The sequence below is a fragment of the Chiroxiphia lanceolata genome, chromosome 11 (genome assembly GCF_009829145.1).
Source record: "Chiroxiphia lanceolata isolate bChiLan1 chromosome 11, bChiLan1.pri, whole genome shotgun sequence".
In the NCBI taxonomy this organism is placed as follows: Eukaryota; Metazoa; Chordata; class Aves; order Passeriformes; family Pipridae; genus Chiroxiphia; species Chiroxiphia lanceolata.
Window position 1 is genome coordinate 18,103,233 of NC_045647.1, and position 13,901 is coordinate 18,117,133.

At 40.2% G+C, this 13,901-nt stretch overlaps 2 protein-coding genes across 2 annotated transcripts in view; one reads left to right on the forward strand and one right to left on the reverse strand.

The window, feature by feature from the left end:
• The window catches only part of CENPP (centromere protein P), a 127,867-nt gene extending 114,476 nt beyond the window's left edge, over positions 1 to 13,391 (reverse strand). Inside the window, 8 exon segments of the mRNA XM_032699554.1 lie at positions 1,707 to 1,760; positions 1,762 to 1,804; positions 6,575 to 6,663; positions 9,800 to 9,888; positions 10,228 to 10,385; positions 11,195 to 11,367; positions 11,867 to 11,932; positions 13,256 to 13,391. Of these exon segments, the coding sequence (XP_032555445.1) occupies positions 1,707 to 1,760; positions 1,762 to 1,804; positions 6,575 to 6,663; positions 9,800 to 9,888; positions 10,228 to 10,385; positions 11,195 to 11,331 (570 nt within the window). The 5' untranslated portion in view covers positions 11,332 to 11,367; positions 11,867 to 11,932; positions 13,256 to 13,391.
• The window catches only part of LOC116792532 (serine/arginine repetitive matrix protein 2-like), a 280,339-nt gene that overhangs the window by 214,242 nt on the left and 52,196 nt on the right, over positions 1 to 13,901 (forward strand).

Here is a 13,901-nt window from a genome sequence, read left to right on the forward strand (position 1 = left end):
TGTGAGTGTGAACATTAACAGGATAAGACTTTTCAGTTGTTTTTATGCATATGGTAAAAACATACCTCTAGTTCTTTCACACAAATTATTACAGAATATTAAGTTACAAATACACATTCTCCTTTGCAGTCTGGTTATTTGAATTGTCAGAGTTGATCTTTGAAACCTCCATTAATTCTCTTACCTGAGAATGTCTTCTCTTTCTAAGTGAAATGATTATTAATGCTAGCAGAAATAAGAAGGTCTAAAAAAAACCCTCTTCATAAACACTTAGGCAGTCATACTTGGTAAATATTCTCCCAAATTGCCTTTCTCAACAGCATCCTCCTGTCCATGGAAATAAAATACCTTTAGAAAGAACATCTGTAATATTGACAAACTTGTAATATGTCTTCAGAGAATTTATGTTCACACATATTTTAGCAATTAATAGATCCCTTCTTTATTTACCCTCAACATCTGAATAAATATTTTTAAAACTGCTTATATACACAACAATTTTCTGTGAGTAAAAATTATCTCCAAACCTGCCTCCTTTCTATTTCTGCCTTTTTTTATTATACTTTAAAATGAGAAATATTTCCAATAGTTTACTGAATCACTGTCCCAGAAACCAGTGACTGCTGTCATGAGGCTTATCTAAGGATCAAAAGCATCAAGTGAAGCTTGAAAAAAACAATCACAAAGCCATAAAGCCCTTGGTGCTCTACCTTTTCTATGGAGGGATTAAAGAAAAGCCTTTATTCAACAGCCAGCAGGATTAGACAATATCAGTTCATTGCTCAGCTGAGGACAGGATTATTTTTTAACATTATCAAAAAATAGTACTTTTTTTCCTCTATTTTGGTTGATTTGATAATAGAAATGGATTAACTTGGCACAGAACTCAAAGGTCTAAAACATTCAAAAAATAGGAAACATTGCAGTTCCCACTTCATATTCCAGCTGAAAAGTAAAGATGGAACTGGGTTCAATGAGAGTAAATGCTTGAGGTAAAGAAAAACTGAACTAAAAAACCACAAATAATTAAGCACATAAACAGCCTCCTCTAACATTAAGCACCGTGTAAGATGTTTTGTCTGTCAGACTGACGTATTTTTACTCCAAGGATTAATTGTTTATCTTAAAACCAGTACAAAGCCAAAACAAACAAGCTCAAATGCCGGCAACTTAAAACTAAGTTCAAATACTATGTTCCAGTTAAAGGGAGCAACAGTTTATCTCCCAGACAAGTGAAACAGTTCAGAACTCAAAGCACTGTGGTCCAAACACAGGCTGCCACATCTTCAAGAGAAACAGATCCAGTCCTTCAAAACCAATGTTTACATGCCAAAGACTACAAATGTTATTTTCTTTTCATTTCTTCTTTTTTGTCCTTTTTTTTTTTTTAATCAAAATAAGATTTAATACCAATGAAAACCGTCTTGCTCCCTCACAGAAAGGCACAGGCATTCTTATTTTTCCCCACCCATGAGGAACACAGCAATAGTATGATAACAATCAAGAGAAAAACCAAGCAAAGGCATTGCCCTTGAACACAAACAATTTTTTTAGCTAACATTCTCTTCTCCACAACGTACAAATTTAAGATGCCCATATTCTGCTAAAGAGTGCAGGTTTCACCTCCAATGCTTTGTCTTAATGAACTACTTAAAGAAACAAATAGTACTAATAAATAATAACAAATAAAGGCTTGATAACACTACCTTGAAGTGCAGGAAGGTGCGTCTGCGATGCTCAAACCACTCAGCGTAAGTTTGAAAGGCTTCTGAAAAACGTGGCAAGATTTCCATGTTCTTCAACACTAAAACAAAATATATTGTTTAACCCAGTCTTAATCAGATGTGTCAGTTCTATAGCCTAAAATTTGCACCTTGTCTTTTCCAGTATCCCATCTAACCCTGCCCTCTGGCAGTGGGAAGCCATTCCCACCTGCCCTATCATTCCAGGCCCTTGTCCAAAATCCCTCTCCAGCTCTCCTGGAGCCCCTTTAGGCACTGGAAGGGTCCCCAGGATCTCCCTGGAGCCTTCTCTTCTCCAGGTGAACACCCCCAGCTCTCCTGGCCTGGCCCCACAGCAGAGGGGCTCCAGCCCTCAGAGTATTTTCATGGTACTCCTCTGGATACACTCCAACAGGTCCATGTCCTTCTTACGTTGTAGGAAGAGGGGAAAAGGGAGAGTTAAATACAAAATACTTATTTGTCAATACTTATTTTTTCAAATTTCTGTTAATGTATGGATCAGGATGGAGAAAGAAAAGAGACAATATAAGGTCACAGGAACTGTCAGACAGCCAACCATCCATCCAGTGTTGTCAGGGGAAGGAGGAATAACACTCAAAGTGTGTGCAGTTCTTACTGAAGAAGCGGGGCAAGGATGCAAAATTCCACAAAAACTACCTGTCAGAATACCTGCAGCAACAAGATTATTTAACCACAAGGGTGAACAGCTGCATGTCAGTGCTGAGAACAAGCCACAGTCAAATGCAGCAGACTATTAACCACTGTCAAAACACACCTGGCAAACACTGCTTGGAAAATACAAAGATTTATTTCGATTTCTCATACAGGATTTGACAGGTTTACAAAACCTGACTGAGGAAAATACCTGACTGACATCTGGGAATATTTCAAGAAGTTACGCAGTATTTAAATTCTAAATGTCAATTTGTCTTTTAACATCTTTTCTGCTTGAGATTAGCTATTCTTTATTTCAGCATAGCTGAGAGCAGAAACTTGAGGCATTCATAGGATGGTTGTAACAGTGTATTGCCAAGTCACTTCAGCCATTCCAGGGAGAACTGTGCCTCAGATCCAGCTCTAATATACAGGAACAGCAACCTTTAACATATTACACAAACATACTGAAAAATGAGACATTGGGGTCATTCAGATATTGAAATGCAAAAGAAAAGCCAAACAAGTTTTGTCCCAGCTTGGAAAGAACAGCATCAGCAAAGGAAGTTACCACAGCAGGCACAGCTGCCAACAAAACCAGGCCAAGATGAAAAAAACGCTGGCAACACCAGGAAAACTGAGTCCCTGGAAGGACAGACACACTGGCTCACAGGAGCTCATTTGCTCTGTTCTGGGAAGCTGTTTTTTACCACAACTCACAACTGCACATGTCAAACTCTACACATGCCACAGGAACAAGGGACACTTGGCACTGTCTGCCCACCTCTCCCTGCCTGGGGACACAATTCCACATGAACGGCACCGAGCTTTGCAAATCTACACCTGCCACGCAAAACTGGGTTACAAAACTACATCCTTAAAATGCTTTTTAAAAAGCCTGGCAATTTTATGAATATCCATTTTTATGCAATTCAACAGACTTGTTGAATAAACCCTGTGACTTCATTTTAGCATTATGTCTTTGTTTCTTTTTTTCCTCTCAAATTCATTTTTAGGTGATGAAGCAGGTGAAAGTTTTCAAGCAGAAAGCACTAGTTTTGGCTAACAAGCTCAAAGGACCTGTTTCAAAGGTAAAAGTTAGTCAACCAATTATATCTGAGTAGGTACTTGTCTCATGTAGCATTGGCTAAATTCAAGATTAGAACTGAATTCAGTATCTAGAAAGGGAAAATCTGTGTTGGCATGAACAGACATGTAAATCCATGGGGTTTTTAAACTGGGAAGGGAGAAAGACTGCAAAGAGCACCAGTTCAATTAACTGTCTCCCAGCACTTAAACTACCCACAAACAATAATTCCTAATCAGCCTAAGTTAGCCTAATTTCTCATGCTGAATTCAACTACAACAAATGCTAAATACCAAGAAAATGTGGTATAAAATAATAAAGTGCTAATAGAATGGACGTTAAAGACTTCTTTTCCAAAGAATTTAGCATTACAAAGTGTCATCAGATTTAAAAAAAAAATCCAGTAGGAGCAGAAAACACTCATTTCCAACACCAACATCCATATTTACAGAGAAGTCATCCAAAACCACCTAAAAGCATATTCAGGCAGAGAGTACCTGTATCAGTTTAAAATCACAAGCCCTTCCTTCAAACACCCTTTCACTTTCACAAAGTATCACCAACAAAACACAAAAGCACACAAGACATTTAACTGTTCTAAAAGTATTTAAGCCTCCTTTAAGATGCTCCTTCAACTATTTTAAGAGAGGAAATCTATTTTAACCTGCTGAAGAATGCAAGACTTCCTGCACTAACATATAAAACCAAGGCACGACTCAAAGCTGTGGGAAGAATTCCTGCTTCCCTTTATTTCCCAGATACCTTGCCCATGCAGCATTTAATATAATGCAGACACTTCCCAAATCCTTCACTCTGACTTAGGTTCTAACTAAAAAGCAGGAGCAGTTTTCATAGTGCCTAAAAAGCCCTATTTGACTAACTAATCCGTGCAAAGGTTAACTCACCCAACAACTAACGGGGTGTCAAGTCCAAAAAAATAGGAAAAAAATGACTAACAATAGTTTTCTTACATATTGTAGTTCTCAAAAATAAAGTATAACATAAGTGATAACTGGTGAAAGGGGACACAAGTAAAATCCCAAACTAGACAACTAGATATTGTGATTCCATTTGCATACATCTCTTATTGCCACAAAAATTTTAAAGAAATTATATAAAAAATAGAAGATGTGCCATTTTATATATAGATGTACTGTTTATATATTGCAGCAGTACCTGGTTGAAATCAGACTGCTGAATTTTGCTGCCTTTAAGAAGTGTTCTAGCATTCCCCTGTTTTCTTCCAAAGCAGGAAGGGCCTGGGAATTACAACTGAATGCCAAGTTTTTAACTCTGGTGCTCTTAAAGACCCTTTTCTCTCACGCATTATGAAAAAAAATGAAGCCAAAAAAAATTATAAAACTGAGAAGGAAAAAAAATCCAGGCCAGGAGACAAAACAGAACAGAGCTAGACAATGGATTTGGCAAGACAGGGCTGAGGAAGCAAAAGAAGAAAAACAAAGTGGGAGGGAGGCTGAAAAGAAGGAACAATACAGAGGGAGACCAGATTTAGCTGGTCAAGAATGGAGGGAAAGGGAGGGAAGAGGTAGGAATCAGGATTCTAAGAGACTGGAGAACAAAGGGCAAGCTGGGAAGAGCCTGAAACTGGACCTGAGGGGGTTACAACTGAAACAAGAACAAGTAAGGGGAGTGGGAAAACGGCCATAAAGGGAGATGCCAGGCAGAACCAGCCCGTGGAACAGTGGGTTGCTGTCAAAGCAGGCCCTGTCAGCATCAGCCCCACCTATTTACTTGCAGGACAAGTCAAATAGGAAAACTGGAAGTTGAAGGAGTTGTGGGGGGACAAGGTTGGGTCACCCCCCCACCCTCCAGCTCCTTTTTCAACCAAGTGACCCCATTGATCCTGTTGGCCACGTGGCTTCAAGAGTCGACAGACACAAGGTGGGATGTGCAAGGAGAGGCTCAGGAGAGAGCACTGCTTGATTTACTGACATCTTTTATCATCCCTGGAAACTTGTGTGCCCTCGTGAATGCTGGTGCAATGTGGAAAAGGACCAGGGAAGAGACAGGGACAGGACAGCAGGGCTCCAGCCAGGATGAAGTAAAGTCTGCCACCACTGCAACACATTCCTTCCCAGTGTGACTGATAAGTTCCAATACACTTCTGCTGTCACAAAAAACTCATAAATAAACCAGGGCAATTTCCTCTTCTAAATCCCTGAGAGCAGTCAGCTACTCTTCTCAGTTATACACTACCTTTAGTAGGTTTATATGGAAATTTCCAAGTCTCTGAGTAAAAAAATTCACTTTTCAGAACAGACTACTGAAGCCTGAGGTAACTCAACAGACCTTTCTCTTCACTCTTTTGTTCTTCCCTCTCCCTCCTCAAAAAATAACATAAAACAAAAGAAATCACTTAAAGAACAGGATTAAGTCAATTAGCCAGTAATAATAGATTTGTTCCCAGAACAGCTTGCTAGCAGAATTCAGTGGAATACTGCACACAAGTAATTTGATCCTTACTCATGTTACCACAAGAAGTTGATGTATTCCAGAAAATAATTAAAAAATAACATTCATTCATAAGCTTAAGTTTCAGTATGTAAATTTTCTTAAGCCATTGCACAAATACTCCATTCCAGGTTTTTAAACTCCATTCTATTGTTTTCAAATATCAGTGAAATAAATCCTGATACAAAGAGAAATGGAATGGTGAGCTGAGAGAAGCAGAAACAGGCAAATACTAGAGAGGGGTTCTGGATGTGCTCTTTATTACTCACCCACACTGCACATCTGCAGCTCACAGACACAGCTGAGTAACAGCTCACGTAACATTAAAAGGCAATAGCTGAGATTACATTGTTATACCTTTCCCTGAACCAAACAATTTCCAACAGTTATAAAACATATAATCCAAAACCTCTTTCTTTAATATGAATTTAAAATCTTTTCAGGCCTTAAAAAATTATGTGCATTTCATCTTCTCTCCAGGATACAGACGAGGGACTGGAAGGGTTCAGGCTGGGCTAAGGGTACATGGCATAGCAAAGACACAAATTTACAGGAAAACTCAGTACTACATTTAATATCCCACACAAGGACTTCCCTTGAGCACACAATTCCAGCTTACCTTGACACAAACTTGCTCATACCAGGATCTTCTCCAGATTCCATTACAATGTTGAGATCAGTAATAACAGAAGACACCTTCTCTTTGCTCTAGGTTGGAGAAGTAACAACACAGCATTTTAGAAATTCCTCCAGCAAGGAGAAAAATATATGTCTACTTGCATATAAAGTAGAAGCATTTGCATATACTTCTTTCTAACTGCTATAACTCTTAAAATAGCTTTTTTTTTTAACTACAGCTTGTATGTGTGGACAGTTTCCTTCATTTCAACAGTAGTAGTATTATCCACACAACAAGGTTTTTGGAATAACACCTGAACTTGTCAGCATAGAGGATATATATGTACAAAAGAATGTTCATCTACTTCCTTTCACATCAAGTCCACTTCTTTAAGATTCTTCTCATTTTCCAACACAACCTCTAGCTGCCACATATAACAGAAAAATCAAGTATAAGGTTTGATCTGTCAGTTTTCCTTTGTATTATTTTATTTTAAAGCCTATAGTTTTGCCTCAAATTCTGGTCCCCTTTTACAATAATAACTGATACTTAGGAATGTGTGCATGATAATAAAACCAAAATTATTCTAAATTAAAATATCTAACAACCTGTTAAAAAGGAGAAAAGAAGGTCAGAAGGTAGAAATAAAGCCACAAATGAAATCAATGTTGTCTTTCTGTGCATTCTTGAACACACCAGAGTAATGGATTAGATAACTGAATGAAAAAGCTTAAAATCAGGGTTTGAAGAACACAGCAAATGCTTCACTTGAAACTGGAGACTTGGTACTTTATTTTTCTTATACCCAGTCACTACAAGCAAATGGGAATGGCAACAGAGGAAACCAGCCAAGCTGGAGTTAAATGCACACAGATCTCAGCAATCTGCACTGGCTGGACAGCAGTGCTGCCAACACTGCCAGCACTAAAGATGGGAAAAGCAAACCAAGGCACTACAAAGATTAGTGGATTGACCAAGTAACACCAGGAAAAGTCATTTTAGGGTTAGAGCAGAAGGTTCAGCACGGGCATGGAGTGGCAGAGAAGCTGCCAGCAGCCACCAGCTGATGTTCTGCCTTCGGGAGGAACTGGATTCCCAAGGAGTGGGTCACTAACACACCAAAATGCCACCTTGGGGCCAAACAAAAAGGTTTAAAAGGAAAGCTCTTGCCAAGAAAGCAACTCTTCTTGAATCATTGCTTTCTCAAGAGGCTTACACTTGTTCTGGCACATTTTCAAGCTCATTGTTCATGTCTTCTCCTAATACTATGGAGCTGAGTTAACTGTACTGTAACTTCACTACCAGAACAAACAGCTACAGTTAACAGTGTGAAAAAAACTGTTCTTGACCTTCTGCTGCAAACCAAGGTATCTGTTACCTGCTGGGCACTTCCCAAAACCAGCTGTCACCTTCTATTTCTCACCACAGGTAACAACTGAGCACTACCTTGCCCTACCTTGCCTGTGCTGATGCCAGGGCAGGTTATTCTGAACACCATGTTAGTGCCATCTCTTACAAAACAGGTTTCTTTTATATGCAAGAAGCCAGAGGTACAAAAAAATTAAAGCTGAACTTCCAGGTCTTAATCTGGCCTGAAGTCACAGTTTTCCTGAAAGTTATGGGGGTGGACTCCTGCATCCTCAGGATGTACTGACTTCACTGCAGGGTGACCTGCTCAGTGTATGAAGGCTGTGGCACAACCACGATGCCATTCCTTTTACACCACAGGAACAGCCAGCTGGAACTAGGCAATATCTCTGACTGCAGTTGTCAGCAACCTAGTCATGAGATAAGCTTTTGCACTATGAAGAAATGGAAAAGAGTAAGAGTAATTTTTATCATATAAATTACAAAAGGCACACCTTAAAAATAGTATCCTTAAGCTTAAATTTTTAAATTCTATCAGAATTGGTTTAAAGAGTCCTAACCAAATGAAAATACAGAATTGGGCACAATGGTAGTCTTTTGCAACTCTAAGCAAACCATTCTAAGTTGTTCAACAGCTAAAACACATTATGATAAAATCTCAGAATAGTTTGGGTTGGAAGGGACCTGAAAGCTCATCTTGTTCCAACACCCTGCCATGGGCAGGGACACCTTCCACTATTCCAGGTTGCTCCAAGCCCTTCCAACCTGGCCTGGAACACTTCCAGGGATGGAGCAGCCACAGCCTCTCTGGGCAACCTGTGCCAGTATAATTAAGTCAATGCAAAAACTTCCATCACATTCAAGTTCATCTGCAATCAAAAAAACTCAAATGAAGGGACAGAAATTACTCTTTTTGAAACACTAAGTGCCCTTCTTGACTCGGTTACATAACAACAAAAATAAACCCCAAAACTTGGGTATTGTGGCCCAGTTAAAAACTGTACTCTTCACTGGTGCCTGCTGAAGCAATTTACCATTGTCCACAACATTTCCATCACCCACACCACACAAATGCACAAAATAGTGGCAGTCCAAACTTCAGGTAAACTGATACAACTTCATATGCAATGCAGATGGTGTAAGTTAGAGCTGGCCACGTACTTGTATCAGAGAAAAACAATGCATCAAAAAATTAACTCAAAATTATCCTTTTTCAAGTGGGTTTTAAATATCTATACACCTGGTATTCCCTATCTCCCTCTGGTGATCTCAGCGCTCAAGCAGCCCCAACTGCAGGCATTAGGCAGCCAAGTGCTGCCACACGGTGGTGCAATGGCTTTAAGCATCACCAACGCCGTTAGCAGTAAATTTAACACCCCGATCCTCCTCTGAGCTCCACTGACACCACAAGATGCTATCGTCCTGCAGGAGATGCAGCTGAGAGAGGCACAAACATCTCACCGGGCCTCAGGACTGGTGCAGGATGTTTCTATGCTCCAAGCTAAGTTTTATACAAGCAAATGGTAAAGTGGCATCTCGAGGACTGCAAGTTTTAAGTCACACATGGACTTCAGAGGTTGAAGAACAACCTCTGTCAGCTGAAGTCCTACAGTTTCGAGTGATGCAATCCACGTGTGACTATTAAATACTCAATTTCCAAATTCATAATATGGCTTTTCTTAAGATTAGGAATGGCATCTTTACATAACAAGGCAGTTTACTGTCAGTCCAATCTATACTATCAGTTCAATCACATTAACTCTAAAAAAACCCCAGCACTGCCATTTGTCCATTTGAAGTTCTGTTTGTTTGCTTGTAGTTGCCTTTTTTTTTTTTTAAATATACATTGATCCTTACCTGCACTTCAAGAAGCTGGAATTCCAGTTGGAAAGACAGGGAGTGACAATTCCCAGACAACCTGTGCTTCTGCACTGTTCTGTCTCTAGCTGTTATAAAACAAAAGTTAACAAAATAACCAATTACAATTCTACTCAACAATTGCTGCATTTCTTCCCAACTGATACCAGCCATAGCATAAAGAATTAAACATGTTTAAAGAAACACAACAGATTTCCCAGGAGTCCGTCACTTTCCCACTATATTTACTCAACATTTACTCAATAAACAATATTTACTCAAACTGTTTTGTCAATAAAGAAAATCTCATTGTATTTCAAAATAATTGTCTCTCTGCTAACACTGGAAGTAGAATTACAACACAGGTTTGCAGATGTAATGAACTGCACCAATATTCTCAGTACAGAAAAGGGTACAAAACTCCTTACTTTTTTCCATTGTTTTCTTGGAATGACTTGTGAACTGAAAACCAGTAAGTTTCATCAGAAAGGACAGATCTGTTTCTAGACTTTCAAGCTGAGCTTTCAGGTCAGATGGAGATTCATGTCCCTTGGATTCTCCCTGCGTTTCTCTTTGGAACGATTTTCTAGAATGGAAAAAGAAAAAAATCAAATCAAAAGGGCAAAAGAGCTGGATGGAAGAACGGGTTTTGTCCCACCAGTGCAGCAATATCACTAAATAAGAGGCATCCCAAATGTGATCTGATGGTTTCCAGATCAAGATCAGTTTTCAAGGAGTCAAATCTCAGTTGGATCATATTGCTGGGAACAGCAAACTACTGAGATTTACACAAACACCTTCTGTTCACTGCCAGGTAGACACAGCCTTTATTACAAATCTGGAGGTGCAAGTGTCCACATCAAGGAACATCCAACAAAAATGAGCTAAGATGCCTTTACTCATATAAATGACTTATTTTATCCATGGATTATACACTTACTATGAAATATCAGTTAAATAATGGGATTTAAAAGCCACAACGTGGCACTTCTTTAGCACACAACGAGTCACACCTCTGCATGTCCCCAACCTCTCTCTTTTTTCCCCCTTTTTCCCAAATAAACACCCCCTGAGCTGTTTGACAGGGCACAGTGGAAACGTGGCCTTTGCAGTCAACAGCTCTGCAGGGCCCACATAGTAACACCCCTGACATCATGCTCAGACTGCCTTTTAAAGGACAAAGAAAGCAAAACCCTAAAAACCCACAAACCACCAACAGAAGGCAGCAAAGATAGATCAAATATTTATTATTTTCATTTTTTTCCTATATAGCCCATTTTCTAAACAAGATCAGCCCTGTAAAAATAAGCTTTTGCCTCTGTGTTAGGACTTTCCTTATCCCAAACAATTCTGACACAGAAATACTATTAATGCAATGTGTGAAAAAAGGCATACATTGACTTCAGTATCTCCTCCTCAGAAAAAAAGGTGGATTCTTGCTGGATATCTTCGTACTTTTCTGTCAAGAGTTTTATTTCTTCTTCCAGTGCCTGGATTTCATCTTCATAAACTTGATAAACGTTGTTGTCCATTTCTCAGAATCAGTGTTACTCCACAAACCAAAATAACTGTATTTCTCAGGAACAAACAAACACAGAATTAATTTTTAAAAAATGCAAATGTAACAATAGGCAGTTGTTTCTCCTACCTCCCTACTTAAAATGAGACAAATTAATTGGATATTATCAGTTTTGAAAACTGAAAAACTGGTACATACAGGTTTTAAACATCCCAGGTAGCTCTGACACCTACAGTAATTTATACCTCCATAAAGAATTCTGTTTGCTATGGAAGATTAAACTAATATTTGAACCTCGATCCTTAGGAAACAAATTTGACAGGAATTCTGTCACCAGCTTGAAAACAGAATTGAGCTCACAGTAAAACTGTCCTTAATACTACAGTGCCCTGTCATCAACTTAACACCTACTTAAACCCTAGAGAGTCCACCCAAGATGATGTTACAAGAGAAGAAAATTCACTTGTTCCATAATTCTGAATGTAACAAACCTTCCTACAAAACACAACTCACTCAGCTAAAAGCATCAGGAACAGGAGAAATCCTACCTTGGGCAAACCCAGGAACACAGGCAGCTCCCAGATATCAGCAGGGACGGGACAAAGAACCAATCTCTGACAAAAAAAAGAAAAAAAAAGAAGGAGAGTTTTCTTTAAAACAGATATTAGCTTGGAAAAAAAAATGTAATTTTGTTGCATTGATTCCTCAAAGAATTAATTACATCCAATCAAAACCAAAATAATTTTAAGACACAGATCACTGCACAGCCTCCAAAGTTGAATTAGTAATCTAATGAGGTCAAAGGCTTTAAGGATCTTTTTAACTAATCATGGCTTGATCCAGGAGCAGATGCAGCTGGTTTAAATTTGCTGTAATAGAACAACAAACTGCTCACAGGTAAAACCCAGTCCTAATCCGATATAAAAATGGGATCCAGCTGTGACCAATGCACCCAACACTCAGCTGGTGAAATGAGGCACAGCTGTCCCTGACACAGCAGCTGATCTGCCCTTTGATTAAACACCAGGAAAGAGGCACAAACTGCAACCATGTTTCACAAATAATTCAAAATAAATAAACCTCAGTTTCCAGGGAAAATAATAATAACCTGACACATTCAGAGGACTGTAGAGGATATTAAGCAGCTCGACACTGATGTATAATTATTTTCAACCAGGAAAGAAACATAAGTTGACTTCATGTGTTTTTAAACCATCCCTATTGTACCTGCAAGATCCACACTAACGTTGTTCAATAAAAAGGGATGAGGGGGGAATAGGATTTTGTTGGTTTATTTCGTAAGAAACAGCATCTGAATAAGACTTATAAGAAAATAACATTAAAACGTGTTTTGCACTAAAAACTCAGTGAGTAAATAAAGAATATGCAATTAAAGAATCGCCAAGATTGTACCTAATCATGACTGACCCTGACACTTCGAAGCAATTTGATGCATTAAATGCCAACATGCAAGAAATAGAAGTTCTCAGCTTTTAATGCGCCCTATTAGTTTGGGGTTTTTTTTTTTTTTTTTTTTTTATTAACTGGATACAGTGAGGAAAGTTAGGGTCATAATAAGAGCGTGGTGGGAAAAAAGAAAAATATTCCAGCAGCCAGAACTTTACCCCAGGTTTGCTGACCCCTCTTTTAACAGCAATAACAGGACACACAAACTGCTTACAGCTACTTGAACCCAAGGCTTTCGCCAGACTGCAGAAGACTCAAAGGCCAGTCGTGACCGCAAAGAGCTTTAACTCCAGAAAACAAATACCCATTAATTAATTATTTTTAAGTCAATAAAAACTTCTACAAACAGGCAAACACCTCTCCTCACCCTAAGTATATGCACGTATATCACACGAGTGGATATATCACATAAATGTCTATATTTACGCATGCTTGTGCATTGACAGTACATATTCCACGTTTCTACGTACCTGCCCGGCTCTGAGAGAGGTCGGCAGGACCCGGCGCTCAGGGAGCGGAGAAAGGAGATCTCGGACCCGGACTCCGACTCGGATTCGGACTCCGACTCCGACTCGGCTGTGCGGGAGGAGCGGAGCCCTCAGACCCGGACCCAGACCCGGACCCAGACCCGGACCCAGACCCGGACCCAGACCCGGACCCAGACCCGGACCCAGACCCGGACCCAGACCCGGACCCAGACCCGGACCAGACCCGGACCCAGACCCGGACCCGGACCCGGACCCGGACCCAGACCGGACCCGGACCCGGACCCGGCTGTGAGGGAGGAGCGGAGCCCCCGGACTCGGCTGTGAGGGAGCGCGAGCACCACCCGGACCCAGCGCGAGCTCCCCGCGCCTTTCAAACCGCGCGCCCGGGCGCTACCACCGCTGCTCCCCGAGCGGGGGGCGGAGCACCGACCGCACCTTCCTCCCCGCTCCTTCTGAAACGACAGAGCCGCTGGAGGCACAGAGTTCTGTATTAGAGACAAAGGAAAAAACGTTACTTTGAGAGCCGTTCGCTTGTTTAGGTTAATTTCCGCCCGCGTATTTGCGGAAAACGCCCCTGACTTTTCCTCCCGATTGGTTACGCCCAAAGCGTCCACAGTCAGAGGGCCCA